Source organism: Anarrhichthys ocellatus, unplaced genomic scaffold (assembly GCF_004355925.1).
Source record: "Anarrhichthys ocellatus isolate YVR2014 unplaced genomic scaffold, GSC_Weel_1.0 scaffold26, whole genome shotgun sequence".
NCBI classification, from domain to species: Eukaryota; Metazoa; Chordata; class Actinopteri; order Perciformes; family Anarhichadidae; genus Anarrhichthys; species Anarrhichthys ocellatus.
This window is the reverse complement of record NW_022280056.1, coordinates 3,941,593-3,967,385: the sequence shown is the minus strand read 5'-3', so window position 1 is coordinate 3,967,385 and position 25,793 is coordinate 3,941,593. Positions and strand designations below refer to the sequence as shown.

The window sequence follows — 25,793 nt, the reverse complement described above, 5'->3', positions numbered from 1 at the left end:
CAAAGACCGTCGGAAATAATGGACGTATTTATTTCCTATTTTTGGACATTCATATTTTTTTTTTCGTACTACAGCCGGTAATAGGCCAGAAAACCTTTCTGATTAAGAAAGAAAATCATCAGCCAACAACACACGTGCTCTTACATCTGTCCTTTACCGGGGTGATTGTGTCCCATCAAACGTAGATGAATTGTAACATAGGCTTAGGACTCAGAAGTACTACCCTACGATTAGTAAGTGAAGGCAGCATTTCCTCATTGGTAAATAACACCCAAAATAACACACAACACGAGTACAAACGCTTTAAACGTTTAATTGCTTTGTAAAATAGATCTGTTGTATATTTAATTCCACACACAAACACAAAGTCATGGCAAGTTGAAATAAATTAACATAGAAAGAGCCAACAATTGCACGTGATAATAAATTAAAGGGTATAAATATTGTGCAACAAAAATAACATCTAGGCATACAATAAAATTAATAGAAATAGATAATAAAATATGGCACATGCAAAACAGATAGCTGCAAAATTGTTCACAAATAAATAAAATTTAAAAAAATAAATTAACAGTCACTCAATGAAGTAATTTTTAAAAATATCAAGACATGCCAGAGCATTTTGAGGTCTTGATCAATTTATATCAGTTTGACTGATGGACTTTGATGTAAGGTTTTTGATTGATTCACACTTCCAATGCAACCGTTGATTCGGTGTTTAGAAATCAATCTCCCTCATGTCTGTAGGTGTCCCGGGTCTCTCGTTCTCCACCTCTTCCTCCTTCTCCATGGGGCCCTGCTGCAGGCCACTCCTCAGCCGCTGCCGCAGGGAATATTCGATCATATCACTGTAGCACTGCAGCACTGCCTGGGATGCAAGACACAAAGAGAATACATGATTTTGTTATAGATGCAATGACTGTAGAACATGCAGTATTCTGAGTTTGTTTGCTTAACACTGATTGGTCTTGCAACTCTCATCCCTGTACACCAGAATAACCCCTAAATGTGATCAAATCAGATAACTAGGCCCGAGAAGAGCCTCAGGCTTTGCAGGTGTCTCACACTCACCAGGTCAGCCTGACAGAGCTCCGCCAGCGCCTCACAAATCACAGCCAGCTGAGCGGGGCCCTTGTTGCCCAGACCCCGCAGGGCACAGTTCAGAGATGCTGCGGCGACGAGCGACGGCGGGGCTCCCAGAAAGCGGGAGTCGCAGGCACACATGGCGGCCAGCGTGTCGCTGTGCCGCCGCAGGGTGGAGAGCAGCGCCTCCTCAGAGTCGCCGCTGTCTCCATCTCCTCGCTCCTCCACGGAGGCAAGAAAATGTGGGAGGAAGTCCTGCGGAGTCACTGCTGCTGTGTCCCATCGGAGGGTGGCGAGGATGACACGCTCCATCTCCTAATGGAGGGAAGACAGGTGCATTTAGAAAGGCTCGTGTAATACATGTTGTAATTCAGACATTGTGATGTGAGAATAGATTTCATATTATATTGTGATACATAGTATGGTCTTCTCCTGGGCTTGAAGTCTGCATTACAGTTCAGTCCGTTACTCATTTACCCTAATTTTAAATTCTAAATTTAATATATGTATCAATATTGAATTGAATTGACTTTTTTTTTCAATTTAAAACAATTATTTTGATGATTAAAAGTATTATAGAGAACAGAATACAACATTTAAAGACATTTAAAGATGTCTCCATGGGCTCTGGAAAGTTGTGTCTCTGACCAAATGAATAATCAATTAATAAAAAACAAAAACAACATTTGGCAGATTCATTGTTAATGAAACGTTTGCAGTAAAAGCCTTAATTGTTTTGTCAATGTCATCCATTTGGGCTCTGGTCACTTAATCTTATATCCAGTATAAACCCTTTGATTGATCAGTCATTTACAAGTGATGAAAACAACATCAATAAAATAGTTGTAACCCTCTTGGATTGTAAATTCAAGTTTGAAGTGGATTGTCATCCAGTTGATGGATGAACGAAGGCATCACAATCATAAAAAGAGAAGAAAATCTGTTTGTTTATTGTTTCCCTTTGTGATCTGTCTTGACATTAATTTGAAAAAAGTATAAAGGCGGCTCCAACTCTTTAGAATAATGGCAACCTGAAAGGTTTAAAACTAGGTATTAATAATCAATCCAGTCGCAAGCCGGATTAAATATGTTGAATATATGAGAAACCGTGAGCTGAAAATTACCCCAAAAAGTCTACTAGGTTTGTTTTATTTGAAGGAAAAGAGGAGAGAGCAATGTTCTTTTAGAACTAGCTCCACTACAGCCACGTCTCTGCTGACTCACCCGCAGGTTGGAGGGCTGGAAGCTGTACTCGGCTGCGGCACAGAGGGTGTCGGTGGTGACGTTATCGCACTCTGTGATTTTGGAGGCGATGAGGATGCAGCCAGCAGCCAGGCAGTACGGCGAGACGGGCAGAGACAGCGAGGCAGACAGGAACCTGTCCATCAGAGAGACGGACAGGGGGAACACGGCCTCGTCGCAGCCACACTCACAGCACACCTGTGGTGAGAGAGAGGGGGAGAGAGAGAGAGAGGCATCAGCATCACAGCTGCAGTGTTGACATCCAGGAGTAACTGGAGCATGGAGCCCTCTCATACCTCCAGGGCCCATTTGGCGAGCTCGTCCCTGCGCTCTGGCTCCCGCTGGATGAGGGTGATGTAGAGGATGGAGGGCGTGTACCTCTCCTCCACGTGGAGCAGCCTCTGGATCACACGCTGCCCGGACACCGTGGGGTCCCAGGCGGCTCGCAGCTGAGACGAGCCCACCGTGTGGCCCCGGGCTTCAGTCTGGCCCCGGTCCTGACTCTGGTCCTCCTCCACCTCCTCACACCACAGCGACACAAACATGCTTCTGTCCATCTGCAAACAGCCTGCTGGGTGGAATATCAACTTGTTTTACGTCCAAATGGGAAAGAAAAAAAAAACAGCAGCTAGTGTCCCTCTGTCACCTTTGTGTTGTGCAGGTAAACAGAAGCTGGGAAATCGTGTTTTCCCTGGGTGGAGTGGTTTTGGCTTCCTGTGGTGCTCTGATGAATGTCAGCGCTCATCTATCAGCTCAGGGTTTTATATCCAGCAGGGAGAGAGAGAAAGAGAGAGAGAGAAAGAGGGGGAGAGTGGCACAGAGAGGGGAGGAAGAGGAGTGTAGAAAAAGGGGGCGTGGACCCTCGTGAGTGACATTAAATAATAAGAAGACAACAATATGGTCCGTGCAACAATTGCTTCAACAGGTGGGGAGAGGGAGAAGGACGGGAGAGCAGGGGGGTGGAAAGAGGAGCAGACAAGTGAGGGAGTGGCCCGGAGGGACGGAGCAACAGCTTGTCTTCGACAGTGAAAGAGAGAAGGGAGGACAGAGAGGGGAGAGAAAAGGTCATATCCAGACTGTGACAATGGGAATGGATGACAAAAGGAGGAGGTGTTTGTTTACAACGAGAGAGCCGGAGGAGATGTGTCAAAGTCTGGATGGATGTTTAAATCCTGCTGCCGGACCATCAAGATCCTCAAAGTACTGATATGTGTTTGTTCTCTTTAAGACATACTCACCCCTAAATACTTTGACAATACAATACTTGTTATACAGAAAGAAAATGATTTGATATGTTCAAGTCTGTCGTCTTTTATGTGAATTTATTTTATGTTGTTTTCAAACGTGGGTCACAAAATTAATTTAGTGGAAAAAATATATATACATATTACAAATAATTTATTGTTTTTTTCCGTTTTTTCCGACAGCAAAATTTTTTTTTAATATATATTTTTTTTTTTTTTGGGGGGGGGGGGGGGGGGGGGGGTTTTTTTTTTTTTTTTTTTTTTTTTTTAGGTGAATTTTTTTTTTATGTAGGGGGGTTTTTTTTTTTTTTTGCTTCCATATATATGAAAGTGAATTGACCATCTTTTGGTTTTGAGTGTTTTCAAGACTAAACAAGACTTCACCTTGAGCTCTGGGAAATGAGGTCAGACATTTTTTCTGACTTTTCATAAACTAAACAAAAGCAAAACTTCCCAAAAGTGCAGCACGCGATCTCCAAACACGATGGAGCTGAAACAATCACTCGTAGTTTTTCTGATGAGGGGACGACAACAGATTTCATTTTTGTTTCTAGGAAAGTTTGGGAACCACTAGTGTAGATTACAGTAGATTACCCAGCCTTTAGTAGTGTATTGATCCCATATTACCATAAAATAAGGATAGATGCTTTTCAAAATAAAGTTACAAAGTGCTTGACATGGTTGAACCAGGATTAAAACATTTCAGGACCGCAAAGAGGCAAAAATAATTAATTAAAAAATGAAATGGAATAAAATTCAGTGACATAAGATGAACATACATATTTAAAAAATAATTGTATTTTTAAACATTGTATTTGAATTTTTTTCCTATTGTACATGTTTGACAATAAACTGGATTCTGATTTAAAAAAATAAAAAAATAACACGTTGGAAATAAAACTGTAAGAGTGCAACTCTTTAGAATATGTTCATCATTAGTTTTGGCTCTGCCTCTTCTTGTCTCCGAGGTTTTCTCATTGTCAAAGCAACCTGTGGCCCGCTGCCCCCCCCCCCTTCACTGCAATCTGCTGCTCCTGTTTAAAGAGCAGCGAGGCCAGCGGGGAGGGCCGGGCGAGGTATGTGCAACAGACAGTGGAGCCTGCAGGTCAATGAGCCGTATTGTCTCCCTTTACAAATCAGTGTCAGACAACGGCCCCTGGCCTTCTGCTGCCCCCCCGACGGGGTAGGTAGACACACTTCTCACACACTCCTGGGACTCCTCTGGTGGTCACAATGGGGTCGCACTCACCAGAGGAGAATACAGATTGCATGTGACAGTCATTACAGGTGGCTCTTCACACATTAAGGCTTCAATGGCAGCTCGCGTTTCAAATGAGAGTTCAATGGACGACTTGATTTCAGCATCAATTATTCATTGTATTCAGTGGAGCCGGTGGCCCTTTTCACTAACTATGACAGCAGAGTCAGGTTCATACACGCAGAGTCAAAAGTTACCTGACCAAAATAAATACATTTAATTAGAAGTGGTATTTGAAGGATTATCATGAATTTAATAAAGTTACTTTGCTTTTACTCGAGCTTCTTGATTTAATTAGACATCCAGATTCAGATCCTCCATTTCCAGGAGAAGTCCTGCCTTAAAAGTACACAAGTATTATCATATCCACAAGTTCAATATCTTACAATATGTTAACATTTAGCGGTTACTGCTGACTTGAAGTGTTTTCTACATTATGTTTTAGTTGAATCAATACCAGCTCGTCATATTTTAGTAAAGCGTGCAGTATTTCTCTCTGAAGTGTACAAAGTGTCAGGAAACAATAAAAGTACCACTGCAGACGTAAATACATTCAAGTAACGGATGTGGAGATGTTAAATATAAAAAGGTGTACTTTGGAAAACAACATTAACAAAAACTATTTTTCACATTTTACGAACAGAAAATCCACCCTAAAAGTATAAGATTGAATGATAATAAATACTAATAAAGGGTTTAAATGAGTTAATTTGAGCAGCATGTAAACCAGATGGGCTCACTTTCTGATGCATTCCTGGAATTCCTGAATTCCTGCTGTTGAATAAAACCCACTCGGAATCAATCTGTCTGAAACAAAAAGACTCAGAGACCAACAAGCCCCACCTGACGACATTTAGACATCACGTCTTCATGGCGTCTGGTTTGACGTTGATATGTGCAGAGTTTGACTTTACTGAATTCAGTCTTTATTGTCCTGCATGAGAAATTTAGCCTGCAGCTCCAACGATTAATAAAACAAAAAAGACTGAGGAGGAGTATCGAAATAACAATAAATAAATAACAATAATGAACAATAAATACAAATAAAAACTCTGAAACCAGCAAATAAGAAAAACAAACGGGGGATAAATAAATAGTTTATGTGCAAATTAAGAGATTGAGTGTTTGAATTTATCTTTGGACTCTGGAGAGGAAGCAGCTCAGACTTTCTATTAAAGAGTATCAGTGCAAACTAGGTTTACCTTCTGCAACAACATGTTTTCTTGTCGGACGTCCGCTCACCGATAATCTCGCTGCCTACTGAGGACGTTGGGATGAACTCTCCTCTGCAGATAAAAACATGAGGTAACAAACATCATTCAGGCTCGTCTACATACATGTTTATGTTCAATTTAAGCAAAATAAGAGACGACTAGGGACAAAAGAAACCCCACCACACAGAAACACACCTCCAGATATCTAAAGGGTCACACTCGTGGGTTTTAGATCTTGAGCCACATCATCTACTTCTTAGACACGGAGCATAATGACAACATGAAGAGACCCTAATCCTCTAACACCTAGTCGATTGTAGCATTAGTGAGAGGATATGGGGTTTAAAGCTGTCGACAAGGCCTCGGACTCATAAAACAGGCTTTGAGAGGGGCTGAAAGCAGATTGAGTTTGAATGAGGGGCTGAGTGAGTTCGTCTCTGGAGGTCAGGTTGGGGTTGGACGGAGGGGAGGAAAGAGAAGCAGGGTGACAGATCGGCGGCCTGTTTAAGCACCCTGCTAAATTCATACGTCGCAGCTGTATTCAAACAACGCGGCCGGAGGGGGACGGAGACAGCGATGAGCCAAAAAGAGGTCCTGAGAAAGTGGGCGTGGTTCCCCGCCCCTCGTTTTCCAGCTCATTTCCCGGGACAGTGGAGAACAGAGGTCCCATTCACCTCACGCAGACACCTGCTGGCCGGAGGGGGAGGAGGGGGGGGGCAGAGTTTAACCAGTTCACAAGTTAAGACACCACTTAAACAAATAGTTACTGTTACACTGGATAACTCATCTTCAGAGTTTGATCTGTTATTCATCATCTAAAGCCTGGGGGGAGCACGCTGCCAGTAGGGATTGTTAAATATAAACTATTTCTAATACAGTACACTGTTTGCATAACACATTTTCTGCCTGTTCTGTTTGTAACTTAATATTAGACAGATTTAGATATTTCATTTACATCGCACAGAAACCAATATTTGGCAATTTCTGTCTGTCTTAACTTAACTGATTTACATATTTACACAGAACATCTTAACATTTTGAATAGGCACTGACACCATGCGCTGTATTAGAGTTCTAATAGAGCAGCAGATACAGAAGTACTTTTAGTAAAATGTGGACGCACCAATAAACTACTTTAATGTCTAATGTTAAACTTCTTAGTAGTTAATTTGATATAAAATTCATTTTCCTGGTCTACAAATACAGATTTTCATGAAGTCAAATTGGTTGAAATTACACATTTTATTGTTTGGCTCGTGATTCATTCTATATTTATATTTTTTTGTATATAACCCACAATCAAAAACGTTTCACCACCGCTGATCTAAGCAGTACTTCTAATCTAGCTATTAGTCGATATGACATAAGAGTTTTTTAACATACAATAGTTTCAACAATTATAACTTCTTCTATGAAGACAGATTCTATGTTATTACAACTTATGTGTTATTTTCCCAGTTGTGGATGCTTCACAGGAGTTATAGTTGCTGATGAATGAACACGTAGGATATAGTGTGTGCAGTTTGCTTATAAGGAGTTTAACATTAAGTGTCGCACTATAAGTTGCTTGTATTGAACTCACACATAAATGTGTGATAAATGTAAATAAGCAGGTTCCTCAGCGACATGGTGGATCCTCTCGGCACTCTCTGTACTGACGACTTTCTGTTAAGAGCATCAATATGATGAACTTGAGTCTCTGTCCACAGACCTCAGAGTGGATCATTTCTGGGATCATTTAGACTCAAGGTAGAAGAGATAATAAAGAGGGATCAGTCACGAAAGATCAGCTGCTTGTCTTTGAGTTTATAGTCAGTTTCCTGCACATTTTCTCATTGATTTTTGCCGTTTTTAATACTTTCTTGTTGCGTTTTGTGTAATTTTTCTAATTTGTTTTTTATGCTTTTTCTTTATTGTTGTGTTATAATTGTTTGACTGTTGTGGTGTATTAGGTATCTGTATAAAGGCCCATCCAGAGTCTAGCATTGCAAACTAGCTTCGGATTCACTCAGCTGCCAGTTTATTAGGTACACCTCGCTAGAACTAAAGCCGCGTGAAACACTACACTCATGAATGTTTTAAGGTTCAGTTCTTGTTGGAACAGTTGTAAAGAGCTGTTGATTGAATGTTAGGGTCCTTATGAAGGCTGTTTTTACGAGTCTGTGCTACGAACCTGTAAATAAATAAACTAGATCCTGGATGTGAGACGATCTGCAGACCGGTAACTGAGGAAAAAAAATATAAAATGTGCCGCTTCTTTAAATTCATGATTTATTTTGGAAATAATCAGTGGATGAAAACGTTATGACATGATGTAGATAATTACAAAGGTTAAAACATTACCACGCCACACGTGTGGAAACTATAAGGCATGCAGTCAGCTTTGCATAGGGCAGCAATGGCATCACACTAACAAGGTATCCTTCATCTTCTTCACTTCTTAAAGGAACGGTGGCGAGGGGACGCAAAACACAAAATGCACTGAAAGCATCACAAGTGACAGGCAGAGATGAGTATTAAATAAGGTGTCAATAGGTAAAGGAGGAGGAGGAGGAGGAGGAGAAGAAAGACACGGGACACGTAAACAAGAGACAGGCTGAGACGGAAAAGAAGGACGACACACACGAAGAAAACAAGCTCGATAGTGTTTCTATAACATCTTGAATTGTCACGTTCATAAAAGAAAAAAAGCCTCAACAACGCCCCCTGTCTCCGACAAATAGTAACAACATTCTTCATTCCATCTCATTGGATCATATACATTCTATTTATACATCTTATTTTTTATTATAAAGATCATCCATTTATTTCATTCCCTTAGCTGACCTGCAGATTTAAGGATAGGTGGGAACACGTGCTGAACTAGCAGAAGCGGCTCCTTCCTGGGACTCGCAGAGGAGGCGTTGCGTGTCGCTGGCCTGGGAGTCCGGGCTGTCCTCCTCGGAGCTGGACGGGACGTAGAGACCCAGGACCTGCTGCACCTTCAGGGGAAGCTCCTGAGGGAGGACAGAGAGGAGACGGGGGGGGTCAGGAACCGCTGACCCCACAGCTTCTAGAACGCTTAGGTTTAGCCTTTTATAATACAGGTACAGGCCTCATCTTTGCGAAATCCTCCACTGACTCCACGCTGAACCTCATTGGCTCTTACCTTGCACTGAGTCAGCTGCAGGTAGATGGCCTCCGCTCCTCGCAGGACGCTCTGCAGGTCCAACTTCATCGTCAGCTCGTTAATGTGCTGGAGAGCATTCACAATGAGATGAGCAGAGTGTTAACTTATAGACAAAGTGACTCCTCTCCTGTGTCACGCACACAAACAAACACTCACTTTCAGAATAGTGTTGAAGTCGTGGTCTGAGCCGATCAGCTCGCCTCTCTGGGACTCCAGGATTGAACAGGCGATCAGCAGGTGGAAGTTGTCGCACGGCAGACCAGACCAGGCCACCTGAGGGAGAAGGAGGTTATTTTCTGCACAGACGTGAGCTGACGTGGAATCGTGACGAGGAAATATTTGGATCTTTTTTTATTCTGTGTGGGTTTCTCCTCGCCTCCTTCTCAAAGCTCCCATGTAATGATTTTTGCTTTACTTGAGTGATTGTGAACATAAAAACACTAGATTATGATCAAGGTATTTTCGACATCAAGAACATTTCCCAAACTTTGTACCAACTCTGTTAACACGAAGCGATGTCAATCGTCACACCCTGATGTGAAGCATGGAGAAGGTTTAAAGGAGTGAAGCATCACATAAATATTCATGTAGATAAATAGATGCAGCTCTGGTGTTCTCACCTCCCACATTATAAGGATGTCCTCGAAGGAAAACTCTCTCTTGAACCAGATGAGCAGCCAGCGGAAGCAGAAGCACAGAGAGCCGCTGTCCTGAGAGTCTGATGGAGAAGAAAGAGGTTTTCATTTTCAAAGTAACCCCCGTCTACAACCAGACCCGAAAACGTTGTTCCAGCTCCTTCTATAGAGAATAACAGCAAACTTAATGAAAAAGTGTCTCCGCCTCGACAAATTGTCACACCTTCTGTAATCAAATTTTTAAGATATATCGAGAGTTGTTTTACATTTTCGGTGTCCTGGAACTCAATTTCGCAGCACACATTTGCATAATCATCATGCATATCAACACGGTGTGCACCTGTTCTGCAGCCGGTCTTGTTTCTGCCTGACTTTTTTGTTTTGTCATCCTAATAACTTGACTTTATTTGACTCTAATCCAGTCGGACTGGGTGAGTATTGGCTGACTGACCCAGGAAGTCACACAGCTCCGGGTCCAGAGCCTTCAGCAGGATGCTGAGCTGAAGGAGCTGCAGCTTCATGGCCTCCTGAGACTCCTCAAAGTTCTGGTGCTGCGGAGGAAACAAGGAAAGACTTGTTAAGTCAATGCATACATTCAATTACTGTTTTTTTTATGAGGCATCAAGTCTGAAACCTGAACAAAGAACTTGGTGGAAGACATCCAAACTACAATGAAACTGCTCCAAACTTCATTTAAATCTGTTTTCATTTAAAATCAGAAATGCTGATGAAGCATTAAGTCACCACACGGGAATCACAGCCACAACAAACTTTCTGTTTTAGTTTGTGTCGCTGCTGAGCTGTAGTCGGCTGTTTACTCTACAATGGAAGTAAAACTAAACTGGTTTCTGAAGGGAAAGGAGACGTTTCTACTGACCACCAGCTCCATGAAGCCCGTCAGACACCAGAAGGACTCCACCTCGTTCTGGGTGACGAAGAGGAGAGGAGACAGGAGATCGCTCATCCCCTGGACATAACCTGGACGGATGGACGCACAAGTGTCAGGGTGACATGGATGCGTCTGCCTGAATGATCATCTTAAGCATCGCTTAAATCATATAAAAGTGTCTAATTCTATTCCATCTCCCAATGTTTTATGTAGCTTTTTGTCAAATAAATGCTAATTAATAATTATGAAGATTACTCAGTGAGCACATAGTCTGACCAATAATGACTAAAAGACATGCGTTGCTCTTGTTCCAATAACTCATTTATAATAAATTGATCATTATCTCCTCCAGGAGAAACATGAGATGGCTTGTGTGTGTTGCGTGCACCTCTGTGTCTGTCCACGGCTAATCTCGCATTCTTGCAACTTTCTAGTTCCTTTTTGTTACATTTCCATCTGTATTGCTAAGTGTTTTCATACGTACCAAGATCAAAGTTGTACATGCAGTACGTCATCAGCACATCGTGCAGCAGAGTCAGTCCTGGGTTGTCGTTCCCGGAGAAGAACGTATTGTGTCTGTCTGTCCTGCTGACATCTCTCTCTGCCGCGACAGAACAAAGACAGTTCAAACAACAGAGATCTACGGCCGACTGGCTCCGTGGACAGATCTTCTGTTTCGTGACGGACAGCGGGACTGACCTATCAGGCTCCTGTATCCTCTGAGGAGGGAGTTCCTCATCTCCTGCTCTTCACTAACCGACTTCCACTGCACCTTCATTCTGAAGTACTCGTCCCTGTAGACGGAGAAAGGCGTCAAAGAGGCGGACTGCATCAAGGGAAGAGTTTGACATTTTGGGAAATACGCTCATTTGCTTTCTTGTCGATATTCTTCCCGAACACCGGAAGACTTTGAAAAGATTTTTAAGAGACTAAAGTCTGCCACCCTCTGACGTCTACAGATAATGTGTCATAAACACAGATGTTATGGTCACAGCCGAAATAAGCAAAACTTTCATGATTTTATTCCAACATTGGAAATTTGAAACACCAGCGTTAGAGGAGAAGATGGACTCTCACTCTCGCTCTATTTAATAAATATGAAGCTGCAACCAGAAGCCGGTTAGCTTAGTTTAGCGCAATGACTGCAAATAGGAGGGAAAGCTACACTGGCTCTGTCCAAAAGTAACAAAATACTCCTAACGACGCCTTAAAGTTCACTCATTAACACATTATAAATTGTTTGACGACGTGTGGTTTGTGCGAGGCTATTTCTTGACCTCATTTAACCAAATGTGGAACTATTCATTGAACCATTGAAAAGAGGTGATGCTCAGTCCTACCAACACTCACGTTTTGAACCGCAGAATGTCCTCCCTTTCCTTCACCGTGCTGTTCCACGGGTAAAAGCCCAGGAGGAACTTCCATACCTCCTTCCTCAGGGACGGAGTGACACCCTGCGATGGACCAGAACGGAACAAAAACAACACACATCAGGCGGATAGAAGGTTGACAGAGTAAACACTGCGTCTTCTACATAGGAGACATACTGTCACTGTTTTTACTGCCTCACCCCTCTGAACACAAGCTCTTTGATCTTCTCCGGGTTCTTCACTCGCCCCTCTCGGTCCAGAAATTCGTCCCATTTGTTCAAAGGTTGTCCCCTGGTCACGTCTGGTCTTGGACCGAGCTCTACGCCCTTAATGGAAAGACAGACACAACCGTTAACAACCGATTAAGATTCTCTTAACATCAAGCTGTAATCTCTGTGCGTTAGCTCTAAATTGCTCCTTTTTTTGTTTCCTTCTCTTACACAGTTGATGAGTTCGAAGCCCGGCTCTTCATCGGAGTGGGGGGGCAAACTTGGGTCCTGAGCAGTACGGAAGTGGGCGGGGGAACCCGGAGGTTTAAGTGCCGCTTTGAAGAAATTGGTGACTTTGGAGAATCCCCCAAATGTGGTGGCATATGGGTCCTGGATGAATCTCTGAACAGGATCACAGCGAGAACAGACGGAGAGGTCATTTATACTTTGAGGGAGAGTTGCAACAAGCTTGACAGAGTTTATCTACCCCCACTTTAGACAGAGTGACACAGAAGTCACAAGCTTCATCACTGAGCGTACGGGACTTTGATCAGTGAGTCATTGGTATTGATAATAAAGATTTTATGATAAAAAAATAAAAACAAATCACCGAAACAAGATCAGCGCCTCCGTCGTCGAACAGTTGCAGCTTATCGAAGGACTGAGAGAGAGCGTCCGGGTCGTGAGGGTAGGCAATGAACAGCCGCCCGTCCACCGGTGACCTGGTGATGACAACAGAAACCGTGTGATCAGCAAACACAGATGTGAACAGCTCTGTAGGTCTGGAACTGCACGTCAGCTGTCTTGAGAGGAATCAGGATGATGACACTTACTGGTCCAGCATGATGTAACGCTGCAGGGCCCTAAACAGCTCCCTGGTTCCTCCTCTGTGGAAGTGCAGAGCCGGCAGCGGGTGGCCGCCTCTACTTGTCAGCACCAGGAAGTTTCGCCCCAAAGAGAACCGAGCCCTCCGGAGAGAGTACAGCTCTGAGAGAGGCAGCGAGAACGACCACTGACCTGCGGGCGAAAATAGGCAACATTTAGTTTTGAATGCAGCCTTTTCTATAATATAACTGTTGGTCTAAAAGTGACAGACGTGTGAACGGCACCCGAGTCTTTGAGAGGGACCGGATCTCGTTCCTTCTTCACCGTGCTGATTACGGCCCAGTCGGGCTCATACCCAGGGTCGAAGTTTGTATCCTCCTCTCCTCCTTCTCCATCCTAGGAAGAAGTGGGTTAATGGCAGTTATATCAGAAATGAAATTAACTGAAATTCCTCATTTGTAGCAAGCAGATGATTACTGACCTTTTTGGTGTAGAGCACAGCGGGGGCGCTGCGGCCTTCATCCTCCAGTGGGCTCCACTCTAAAGCTGGCAATCCGGCCTAAAAACAAACGCACGTTTAACAATCGCAGCGCTTCTTTTGATTTCCCCGCTTCGTGTCCCGACCACTCAGCTTACCCGCTCCACAATGCGGATGAACCCGGGGATGGTTGTGTCCTGGTTACTCCTCTTGGCATTTGTGTGGAGGTAAACTCCCTCCTTCTCAAATATCAGCTGAGAAAAAACAGAATCAGTGTCGAGGATATAAATCATAAAATGTGAGCTGAAAATGAAGAGCAGCTTGTGTTCAGGTTGTGCCAGATTGCAGATCATGTTTGGTAAACGTTGATCATCTATTAATCTGCTGATTATGACGCTTCAAATTGCTTGTTTTATCGACCAAATGTATGAAGAGTATTATCATACATGACAAAAAAATAGAAAAGAAAAGCAAGTAGTCTTCACCATTATGACCCAGTATCGACTGGCTTTTCAGGCAGGTCTAACTGGTTATAGACACACAGCAGAGTCAGACATCTTTTATCCAGCCTGATGACAACATGTCGCTGTCAGGTGTGCTGACTTCAGAGCCGACAGCTAGCATGTAGTATCAACAATAAGCTAATAACGACAACACGCTCGAGGAGTTTCATCCTGAAATGTCGTAGGCGAAGAGGAAGAAAAGTCGTCAACAACTCAAACGTTTTAAAATACAGACAGTGACGTATTGTGAAACTTCAAAAAAATACCTTGTAATCCTCAACGTTTTGCTCCATTTTTCCCGTCAACCGCTGCCTCCACTTCGTTTTTTCCAAAATAAACGTTACGTCAGACTTCCTGTTTAAGGAGAGCCCCGCCCCCCCCCGAGAAAAGACGTCACGGTGGGAACGCCGACCAATCGTGGAAGCGAGCGAAACGAAGCGGAGCCGTTTAAAGAGGAAGTTGCGTCAACGGAAGTTGAGAATGCCTGATCGTCACGTGATTGACGTAGTTACGGGAAGCATTTGGGCAATTTGAATGCGTAGATATTGGTATAAATCGGTACAGAACTGTGATTTTTGCTATTTAGTAGTCATTTAAAAATGTATTTACAATATTGATATTGAGCAATGACATATGTTTTATATATTGTACATATTATGATGCTGTAATTGTTGTATGAGATGGTTTGAGATCATACATATGTATTGAGTTACATTCATTTTGTGTTTTTTAAAAGTGAAATTTGCTCATATTTGAGGATTGGTAAGTGTAACAGCTGGACTTACCTGCCTTGTTGTTTTAGTAAAGTTCCCTTGTTTAAAGAAACAGAGTGAGATTTAGTGGCATCTAGTGGTGAGGTTCCAGATTGCAAGCAACAACATATCCCTCCGGTCACCCCTGTGTGTCAGAGAACTACGGTGGCCCGCTTATAGGTATTATTATACTACTACAAGGGGCTACTCTTATCACTGCGTGGTTCTTTTTCATAACTTAATAAATGGTTTAAAAAGGACATATAGAATTTTTAAAAAATATATAAATTGAGAACAGGATAAGAAGGGAATTATAATTTAGACATAACAAAATATTGTTTTGACACCAGGAAGTTCACACATAAAGTCATTATTATCTCACTGGAAACATATTTAAAATGTCGAGGATGATAGTATAAAGTCAAGCAGCTAATCATTAGACAAAAAAACAAAGTTATTTACATTATTTCTGCCTTTAGATTTTGATAGAAGGGGCTTTCTCACAGATATGTACACATTTACTTTTTCTATGAATTATTTACATAAACCCATCTCAAATATTTAATTTGGTCAGCTCCTGAGAAGCAGAACCACTCCAACTGTCCACTAGATGTCATTATCCATTAGCCCTGGATCTACTGAGTAGAGTTATGTCAGAGTGTAACATAACGAGATGATTAGAGGGAACGGGTTCAAGGTACACCATCATTCTTATCAAAAACTAGTCTGAATGTTCTGGTATGGGTGGAGACAGTGGAAGTAATTACAAAGCATTGCCAAATGTATCAGACTTCCTCTGTGTAATGATGAACTGGTACAAGCAGAGGGTGTTGATCATCAATCATTCACCAACAAGTCTATCTGTTCGTCTGATCCATAACAATTTAAGCCGACCACAGCTAATCCTTAACAAACCAGTTTGATAATCGTACGCAGGACACACATTTATGAATTCTGAGATATCTGAGGCACAGCAATTCCAGAAACATGACGTGTGTCAACTTTACCCCCCCCATCCCCACACTAACTTGATTGTTAATAGTAAACTTTCAAGGACTCTGTCAATGTTTCACACGTGTCCGTTCATTGTTGGCACTTCTGTCCACAGTCAGGCCGCAAATATCCCCTCAGGCGATTATTGAAAAATCTGAAGTCTTCTCTCTGCTCCATGTTTGTTCTCCTTTGGCGGCTAACGCCCAGATTTTTGGAAACTTGAACCCGCTTACCTCACGTAAATGCTGACTAAGAACATTCTCAAGTTTTCAGCTACACTGCAGGCAATATATGAATTCCCACTGATAACCCCCATCAAAACACACAGTGGACAATGTACAAATTTAAAAAAGAAGTGCAAATGAGAGCTGCGTGGCTCTCTTGAGGGTCTGTGCAGATAATGAACAGGATAAAGTCATGAACAAATAGACCGGGAACACGTTCGTATAATCTGTATCTTATCAGAAGCACAGAACAACAAACTAAAGCAAATAGACGCCTGCCCTAATTCTGATGGAAGTCATGCTGTTTCATTTTGTGTCCCTACATTTACGTCGGCTTTGCGAGGAATTCAATATTACAGTTTAATCTCCTGGTTAGTCTGGAATGGTGACGATGGAGGTAAAAGGTCAGAGTGCTCCTTTATCTTATTTCAACATCATAATATTACATTACATCTGGGTTCGCCCCTCGCATGAATTACACATCTGACTCTCTTATGATGGATTTGTTTCCCATCTCATCATGTTTTCATCAAAAGCCACCTACAAAGGTGAGGTGGAGGGAGACAGACAGAGAGAGAGAGAGAGAGAGAAAGGGAGAGGGAGGGAAGGGAAGGGAGAGTTGAAAAGAGAGAGTAGAGAGGCTCCTCCTCATTCGCTGCATGTGTTTCTTGTGTTTTTGCAGCCCGTTCGTCACTCACACTCGCTCAGCACAGATTCAGAGGTGGAGAGCAAAGGGGGGGAGGGAAGGGAAACAGATTTTTCTTCCTCTCTCGCCAAGAAAGAGACACAAACAAGAAAAAAAGAAGGTAAAAATATAGTGTTTATCTTGAAGGGAGGGGTTGCTCTCATCAGCGTTGCCTTCTGCACGTGCTCAGCTTTGCACAACTGTGTTTCCAGATGGAGAGGATGCAGGGAGAGGGCGACCCCCTGGAGAGACCAATCCCACTGACCGACAAGGAGAGGCTGATGGTCCAGGACTCCTGGGCAAAAGTCTACCAGAACTGTGATGATGTTGGGGTGGCCATACTAGTCAGGTATTGCTTTTTCTTAGTTTTAATCTCCTGTATGAAGCTTGAAATCATTAACGCACAGTTAGGAAGATATTTCAATCATTCTGACAGTGTAATTAGAAGTGAGATGCTTGATCAGCGGTTGCATGTGACACAAAGGTGAGGTATTCTCTATTATCCCAATCAGTCAGCACACGAATAATTCACATGTTATTCAATGGACGGCAATGATAGACAGGGTCTTGTTTGTGTCTTTCAAGGTAAGTGACGCAAAACAACAGATGTTAAAAAGCGAGAATAAAACATCCTCATAAATGTGGTGTCAATGTGAACGTTTCTTAGTTTATGATAAAAGTAAGGCGCAGCAGGGGGAGGAGAGTGTCTTTGGTTTGGGGACCTCAGAGTTGCGTCTCTGCTCTAGATGATGTGGTTCTGTTGGCTCCATCATCAACACCTTCAGCACGCACTGGAGTCGGTTTGAAGTGTGAAGCGGTTGGGATGAGAGTCAGAACCTCCAAGTGTGAGGCCGTGATGGTTCTCTGCGGTGGATCGCATGCCTCCGGGGTTCGGGAGCAAGTCACTGCCTCACCAAGCGAGGGAGCTCACGTATCTCTGGGTCTTGTGGAGCGGTTTCGGTGCGGCCTCAGCAGTGATGCGAGGGAGCGTTGTACCGAACCGTTCGTGGTGAAGAGGCAGCTGGGCTAGAAGGCAAAGCTCTTGATTTACTGGTCCATCTATGCTCCAACCCTCACCTATAGTCATGAGCTTTTGGTAGTAACAGAAAGAATGAAGTCGTGGATACAAGCGGCCAAAATGATTCCTCCCTGTAAAGGTTTTCTGGGCATGTCTGACTGGTAAGAGGCCCCCCGGGGTAGACCCAGAAAACGCTGGAGGGATTGTAGATCTAGTCTGAACTGGGAACGCCCCGGGGTTCCCCAGGAAGAGCTGTAGCTGTGGAGAGCAACATCTGGAATATCTTCCTAAACCTGCTGCCCCTGCGACCCGAATAGAAACATGAATGGTACATGCACTGATGATGGGTCAATACAAAACTGTATGCATAGTATCCAATTCCTATTTTGGGACTTTTCATAATTTCTCCTCATTTCCCGCAACTTTAATCAGTTCACCACTGATAAAGTCAAATTCCCCCCCCCCCCCCCCTCTGTAAGATAACTGCACCTGCTGGAGTAAAAGCTCCACTGATGCTTTTCTGCCACACAAAAAAAACTGCAAAGATACATCAACTTGAACCCAGACTGGGATTATCCCACCGAATGCAGCTGCTAAATTCAAATGATCTCGTTGACATTAGAAGTTTGCTAATCTGTCCAAAGGAGCTCATACTTTTGCAACGTAATACTCTCACCTCACCTCACCTTTTTCTTAATGTCGTTCATCAAATCGTAGAGGCCAACTTTAAACATGGGAATCCATTAATCAGACAGCTTTGGCAAGGGCTCCCTTTCATGCTTCAGATGATTTATAGAAGGCTCGGCAGGAACATGTCTCTGTCATCACTGGTAGCCGGGCTGCTGCCAGACTCTTTTCTCTGCTCCTCATGGATGAGAGATGTCATCACTACAGGAGGGGCATTCAAACACTTCACTGGAACTGCAAAAAAACAAAACCTCTGAATGGGAAAAGCGCTGACGTGAAGGCTTAGATGGTCTTTCGCATGTGACGAGGTTCCCTGCGTGACACATCACGCCTTCCTAATCTTTTGATTGCAGGAGATGAAAGTTGAGAAGGAGGTCAGAAAAAAAGCAGGTCGCAAACAGACTCATCAGTAAGATACTGTTGTTTTTTTACAGATTTCTGACTATTAGGGATTAAGCTGCAGCACTTTAACAAAACAAATCCTGCTCTTCTTCCTTTTATGATAAACATGTGGAAACAAAAATTAATTTAGCTCAATTTCCCCTGTTTTTTTTCTGCCGCATTCCTTCACAAGTGCCCCACCACCCTCAGGAATTTGAGGAATGGGGATTGATCGATAAGCATGACCGTAGTAAATTCTCCCTTCAGCAGTAAAAACAAATCACTGTCACTCTCCTGAACCTTTTGAGTCCTCCAAACGAAAAGTCTTCAGGGTAGGAGATCCAAAGTATCAAATTAGGACGCTGTCTCTGGATTCAGCTCTTCAGTTAGTCTTTAAGAAAACAGCCAAGGAAGAATTAAGGGTCCAATGATGATATAAAATACTAATGAGGCTATTTAAATGCAGCCACAGTAATGCAATTACAAGAGAGAGCGATTAAACACCGCAGCTCCTCGTTAGATTGCGGTGAAACTGGAATCACAAGGCCCTCCTCCCAGAGCTGAGACGCTCTCAGACACTCAAGATCACACGCGAAACTTATATCCAGCTATATTCTTCAGAGCTATCAGAGGAATGTTTGGTTCTTTGTGTGTTAGCTGTTGCAGAGACAGTGGGAGGTGTGTCGCCAGGTCAGCAACCAGATGCTTTGGCCCTCTTCCCAGACTGAGGGAGGGGGTGTTTTTAGGTTCGTCTTTTCTAATTCTCTGTGATACTTCTTGGGGTCAAACGGGGATATAAACCGAAGAAAGTTTCATTGAACTGACTGTTCTTGGAAAGAAAGCAGGATGTGCAAAGAAATATTAGTGCTGGAACTTGAACCAAAAATAACATTCATGCTAAATGAAATGAAGAAACTATGGTTTTCTGGTGCGAGATATGCTTGGAGTGAGGGCGTCATAACCACAAATAAATACCGGTAAGAAATGATTGATTCTTCAAACCTTAATTTACAATGACATTTACAATAGTAGGCTACACTGGGGTAACACCCAGTCCTGTAACACAAAAATAATTTACAAAAAGTGCAACGGATGTTATTTTTCTATATCTGCTTTATTTGCTTATGAATTGGAGCAACTTTTACCAACATACAAACTCTGACAGTACATCGGGAAAAGACAAACAGATATAAAACAACTGAAAAGAACTGGATCAACCTTCATGATAAACATTTTATCTGATGCTGCAAAATGTATTTATGTAATGTGAAATGAGAGTAACTAAAGGAAACTAATGTGGCTTTATTGCCTTATACATATTATTATATAATCACCTGCAGTGTTCTGTCATGTTTTCTCTACAGATGGATGTTTCTTCCTTTGTACCATGCAGTACTTTGACAGTAGTTTAAAGCAAACATCTAAAAGGAAAATATGCAGCTCCCTCATGTCAGTGCTGGTATTTACTCAGGGTATCTTGCCAGCTGGAAAACCAAAGATGAACGTGGGTTTGCAGGATCGAGCTGGTGCTGGCTGTAGGGCGATGAGATTTGCCGAGCTTCGCAGCAGCTGCTCACACTCACATCTCTCGTTTGCTCTCCTTCCTTTGCAGGCTGTTCGTGAACTTCCCCTCGTCCAAGCAGTTCTTCAGCCAGTTCAAGAACATCGAGGAGCCGGAGGAGCTGGAGAGGAGCAGCCAGCTGAGGAAGCACGCTGGCAGAGTCATGAGCGCCCTCAACACGCTGGTGGAGAGCCTCGACAACTCAGACAAGGTGGCCTCGGTGCTCAAGCTGGTGGGCAAGGCGCACGCCGTGCGGCACAAGGTGGAGCCTGTGTACTTTAAGGTAAATAAAAAAAGGATTTACACACACATTAATCAAATTTAATGTTTGGTACAAAATATTTAGGCATGGCAGAAAGTAGAGCTGCAATATAAACTGAAAGAACTAAAACATGAACTGCAGGAGCAGATGTACATTATGGGATGTATCTAGGCGGCAAACTCTTCTTCTGACAATGAAGCCAATGCAGAAGTGTCTTAAAACTTGCATTCTTTCTACTGACCTGCAGGGGGCCAATTGTATAGAAGTCTATGAGAAGATGACTCTACTTCTCTCTTGATTTATTACCTCAGTAAACATTGTAAACATGAGTTTATGGTCTCAATCTCTAGTTTCAAGTCTTCTTCAATACAGCAAGATGTTCATTTAGTAACTTATGCTCCATTTAGAGTCAAATAGACCATAAAGCAGGGGATGCTTTAGGGCGGGTCAACCTTATGATTGACAGGTTGCTGACAATACCAGAGCCGTATACGGCGTCTTTACGTCACTCCTCCGCATTCCAAATATGGTCACTTATGTTCATTGGTTGCAAAAAAAAACAAGATGGCGATGGGCAAATTGTCGAACTCGGGGCTTCAAAACATCAGTCCACAAACCAATGGGTGACGTCACGATGACTACGTCCACTTCTTAAATACAGTCTGTGAATGTATCCCACAAAGGTCATAAAGGACCCTTTAACCCCAGGGTCTGGGTTTGCCACTTGCTGCCAAACGACGATCGTTTCTTAAACCTAAATAAGTAGTTTTGTTGCCTAAACCTAACTGAGCTTTCTGTGAAGACGGAAGTTAAATTTTGAAAAGATTGTAAGCATGTAACAAAGCGGCAATTGACCCGTGCGAAAAATGAGGAGTAACTTTTTGTAAAATATCATACGAACTGTTGTCTGAGGCTACAAACTACTCCTCTAATGGAAACTCAAAGAGTCACAACTAAGTACATGTTTGTTGTGTCATGTCCAGATCCTGAGTGGCGTGATACTGGAGGTCCTGGGAGAAGAGTTTCCAGCGGTGGTGACGCCGGAGGTGGCCGTGGCGTGGACCAAACTCTTTGCCACAATCTACTGCAGCATCACAGCCGTCTATGAGGAAGTGGGCTGGACGAAGCTGTCAACCTCAACCGGGTGAAGATTTTAGTCTGGGTTTATTGAACCATGAGAGACTTTTAATGTTTGGCCAATGGCCTCATAAGAGAGGGATTAATCAACTGTACTGAATGACGGGAAGCAATGTATGTGGGGACCAATACGAGGAATACTGTTTAATGTAGTCTTAGATATTCGTGGGCCATGGGACATGTACTCTAAATATAAACATGCACTGGATGGTATGGATGGCTAACTGTGTGTGTGTGTGTGTGTGTGTGTGTGTGTGTGTGTGTGTGTGAGAGAGAGAGCGAGGGAGAGCGAAAGGAAAGAAACTGCAAACCTAACAGTGGACAAGAGGTCACATTTGACTTGGATGTGCCTTTTACCGAATGTGTAAATCTTAAAAAAAAATCAGCAACAAAACACTGCTGCGTTTATACGGTTCTTTCTAAATATCATGTGATGTTTCCCTTTATCAGCCTGGGCCCACTTGTGTTCGCTTTATGGGATAGTCAGAGGACATTTTTACATTTTCTAACAGTTAATTGTGATGGTTGTAATTTTTTTTCATTATGACTCACCTTTCTATCTGTATTCAACACAACTTTGAAATAAAAATACAAAGAAAAAACCCACTGCCTCAACGTTGGATCCTTTGAATATCTGATTCATTATTGCATTAAGTGTGACATAATTAGACCTTTCTCTCTCTTGCTCGCCCAACTGCTCCCTTGTTCTCTGCTTGAGTCAGCAGTGCTAAGTATAAGCTGCTGGAAGTCCCTATTCACACCTTCATTTATCCCACGATACGCTCTCTCTTTTCATTACATATTCTAGGAACACTGCATTCTGCCCACGGTGAATTAGTCTCATCCAGATATATGTGTTGAAGTGCCGCTTAGAGACAATTTTAACAGGCCCTCTCACAAAATGTTGCCATTTCTTAACAGAAACAAACATTATCCCGCTGCGTTGACGACATGGTGACGAAGTGGGAACAGAAACAGAAACACACAGCATGCTCTCTTTACCTCCTAGATCCTTGATCCAAGCTAATCCTCTGAGCTAATCTCCCCAGTCACGAGTGAGAGCCAACAGACTGAAATAGTCAGACTGTTACATGACAAAATTCTGCCTTTCCACCATTCAAGCCTTTCAATGGGAGGAGAAGTCTCGGTGCTGTGAACCATCCTCGGCCCCGAGGTGGGGGGGGATCCTTGGCAGGACCATGTGCACCACTATGGTGGTCCTCACCACCATCGCTCTCATCCTGCGGCAGCGATTCTCCAGCAAGATCAAACCGTGAGTACCGATCGTGAACTCTTCAGATGTTCAGCAGGTCGTTAGAATCTGTCTGATTCTGAAAGAAGAAACTATTATATTCGTCAAGATCTGGATTCACACTGCGCTGTTAAGTGCCTGACAAAAAAACAAAAAAAACAGCTTGAGGCTTGTGAGTAAAATAATTAAATACTACTAAAATAAATACACATAAAATACTTCCACCCATACTACAAGTGTGAACACACGGGTGCATGTGTGGGGCAGTGAGGGAAATCACTCCAGTGATAATTTTAGGGTTTGCCTTGAGCAACAGTGTGCAGACATGGCTCGATACATAACAACAGTGTATTCCAGGTTTTCTTTCTAATGGAGAGAAGAATGGAGGAAAAAGCATCAGAGCTCTGCAGCTCATGGCTGCTAATTGACTCAAAGTGCAACCTTCTCTCCCCCCCCCCCCCCGGCCCTGCTCAGCCATTCACACAGCAATGGCAAACAATACCGAGAGGCTACAGCACCATGGATCATGGCAACAGCTCCCTCACACAATTATGAGCTAATAAACAAGCTAAACCTCCATTATTTTAATGAGTTTCTTTACCAACGTGTTTCCACATAAGTGTGTGTTCAAGAAGGCACCGTGATGATTTATACGAGGCATTTCATTTTTGAGTATTATGTTCTGTATCACAGGCAGAGAGACGCCGGTGAGAAAGACGTGCCATACATGAAGAGCAACGGAGCAGCAGAAACCCCAAAAAGACAACAGTGAGCGTCACAGAGTAAGGACACCAAAACCATCAAGTCAATGAAAACTGACTGAGGATGTGCAGTGTATGTCCACAGGGGCTAAAAAGGGTTCTCCTGTGATTATAGTCTTGTACTTCCAACCGTAAACTGTATATCAGAAGTGGACGTAGCCGTCATGACATCACCCATTTGTTTGTGGACTGACTTTTTGAAGCCTGGAGTCCGGCGTTTTCGCCGTCGCCATCTTGGATTACGGCTGTCGCCATGTTGGCTTTTTTGCAACCAGTGAACGGAAGCGACCATATTTGGATTGTGGAGGAGTGATGTAGAGACGCCGTATACGAATCTGTTAGCAACCTGTCAATCACAAGTTAGTCCCGCCCTAAATCATACCCTGTTGAACAGAAATAGCTTGTTGAATTGAATGAAGTTGTAAATTCAAAATAAATCAACTGCCAAAACAAAGTGCATGACAAAGAGACAGGAAAACAGACGGACAAAGAGACACTGACAGTCATGTGGAACTAGTTTGCGTGTGTGCGTGTGTGCGTGTGTGTGTGTGTGTGTGTGTGTGTGTGTGTGTGGTTTACAGAGGGGGCTCCAGACAAGGGGAGAAAGTGGAGCAGTGGAGCATGTTACAGAGGCACAGATGCATAAAGAGCGAAGACGCCTGCCCCACATTTAGCTTTTAAGCATTCACTGCTAATACTAAATGATTCAGAGGCAGAACAACAATCCATCATCTCTTCAGAGGGTTATTATTATTATTATTATAAGTACATTACCTCCTTACAACCACAACGCTTAATGAAACTGAAAAGATCTAAATACAAAGACATTAACTTTAACAACAGTCACCATTGCATGGAGGTTTCTTGCAGATCACGATGTGTTATCTTACTGTTTTTACTCTGAATAATTGTACGGTGGCACACGTTCAGCTGAGTCAGAGTGGTAGACTTCTTTATGAATGATTATTTCCTGAAATAATCATGACTTTGCATGTCGGCTTTTACTTCTCTTGTGTTTCCCCTCTCACCTACAGACCAGAGTCGGCTATCATCAAGTCAGGTGAGCATCAGGTGATCGCTGTCATTTTAATATATTTTAAGAATAAACAAGAAAACAAATGGACAAAAAAGCATTTGTTTGGTCTTCTTTTCGCAGGGACCTCTGCTATCAACACTTATTCCCTCCTGAGGTTTCCTGTAACCTTTTTTGTAGCTTTCTCTCATTGACCACATTTTGATTGAATGCACCTGAGAGCTGTCGCCGAGGCTTCCACCAGGCTTCACGGTCGATGAGGCCTGTTTTGATCATGGCTCCCCCTGTCTGTCCTGCAGGCGCTCTCATCACTGGAACAGGAAATGCCAACTGAGTGACAAATGCTGTATAATCATCATAAAAACTGAATTTACAATGTTGTACAATACTAATATTGATCAGGGTAAAAAATGATAAATTGTGTGCCTCTGCATAAAAACAAGCAATAGTTATTTCCTGTTTTGATTCAAACAATTTAATGATTAGTGTTAAATGTATGTATGAGGACAGGATGAGCTTTGACTGGATGCATTTAAAGAGTAGCTGCTCTTAAGATCTCATAAGTGACCTATAATTTCTTTAGAAAACGGGGCTGAAGTCATGTGGTGTGTTGTAAATGGCAGATATGTCCAGTCTGCGAGTCTCATAAAGGTTCATGTTGTAGAAGCCCACTGATTAAAAAAAAGAACAATGAAATACCTTTGTGTTCTTCTGAATGGTGTCTCTCAACAACTGTGTTTAATTGTCTGATGATTTATTAAAAAGGTGCTTGTTTTTCTTATAATAACATCAGGGAAGCATTTATTTTCCTCATCACCACAGGCTTCCGTAGTTGGAACTGGTATTGTTTTCTTGATAATTCATATTTGGTTACAGTCACAACCATTCATTCTGCCTGCACATTTGCCTCACAATCAATTATCATCTC

General features: G+C 42.8%; 3 protein-coding genes across 7 annotated transcripts; 1 reads left to right on the top strand and 2 right to left on the bottom strand.

Annotated features, from left to right (window-relative positions):
* Positions 1–328: 328 nt before the first annotated feature.
* Positions 329–6,616, bottom strand: ccndx (cyclin Dx). 3 transcript variants are annotated; one of them, XM_031862170.1, is made up of 5 exons: positions 6,030–6,616; positions 2,622–3,070; positions 2,308–2,523; positions 1,072–1,398; positions 329–868 (listed from the first exon to the last, which is right to left on the bottom strand). In XM_031862170.1, exons 2-5 carry the CDS (start codon positions 2,880–2,882, stop codon positions 719–721), a joined length of 954 nt encoding a protein of 317 aa, XP_031718030.1. In that variant the 5' UTR covers positions 2,883–3,070; positions 6,030–6,616; the 3' UTR covers positions 329–718. The 3 variants fall into 3 exon arrangements, with proteins under 3 accessions (XP_031718030.1, XP_031718032.1, XP_031718029.1); XM_031862172.1 differs by having other exon boundaries at positions 2,622–2,893; XM_031862169.1 differs by lacking the exon at positions 6,030–6,616 and having other exon boundaries at positions 2,622–3,194.
* A 1,682-nt stretch (positions 6,617–8,298) lies between these two features.
* tbc1d17 (TBC1 domain family, member 17) lies at positions 8,299–19,466 on the bottom strand. Of its 3 annotated transcripts, none has more exons than XM_031862166.1 (17): positions 18,478–19,466; positions 13,775–13,870; positions 13,620–13,697; positions 13,423–13,534; positions 13,147–13,330; positions 12,924–13,035; positions 12,545–12,715; positions 12,305–12,430; positions 12,085–12,188; positions 11,434–11,528; positions 11,219–11,335; positions 10,723–10,823; positions 10,297–10,396; positions 9,831–9,928; positions 9,367–9,483; positions 9,190–9,276; positions 8,299–9,037 (listed from the first exon to the last, which is right to left on the bottom strand). In XM_031862166.1, the coding sequence occupies exons 1-17, from the start codon at positions 18,523–18,525 to the stop codon at positions 8,876–8,878; spliced, it is 1,908 nt and encodes a 635-aa protein (XP_031718026.1). In that variant the 5' UTR covers positions 18,526–19,466; the 3' UTR covers positions 8,299–8,875. The 3 variants fall into 3 exon arrangements, with proteins under 3 accessions (XP_031718026.1, XP_031718027.1, XP_031718028.1); XM_031862167.1 differs by lacking the exon at positions 18,478–19,466 and adding an exon at positions 14,386–14,468; XM_031862168.1 differs by lacking the exon at positions 18,478–19,466 and adding an exon at positions 14,102–14,374.
* Positions 16,762–22,401, top strand: LOC116391514 (cytoglobin-1-like). The gene is made up of 3 exons (XM_031862173.1): positions 16,762–17,122; positions 20,472–20,703; positions 21,666–22,401. Exons 1-3 carry the CDS (start codon positions 16,986–16,988, stop codon positions 21,828–21,830), a joined length of 534 nt encoding a protein of 177 aa, XP_031718033.1. The 5' UTR covers positions 16,762–16,985; the 3' UTR covers positions 21,831–22,401.
* Positions 22,402–25,793: the final 3,392 nt, after the last annotated feature.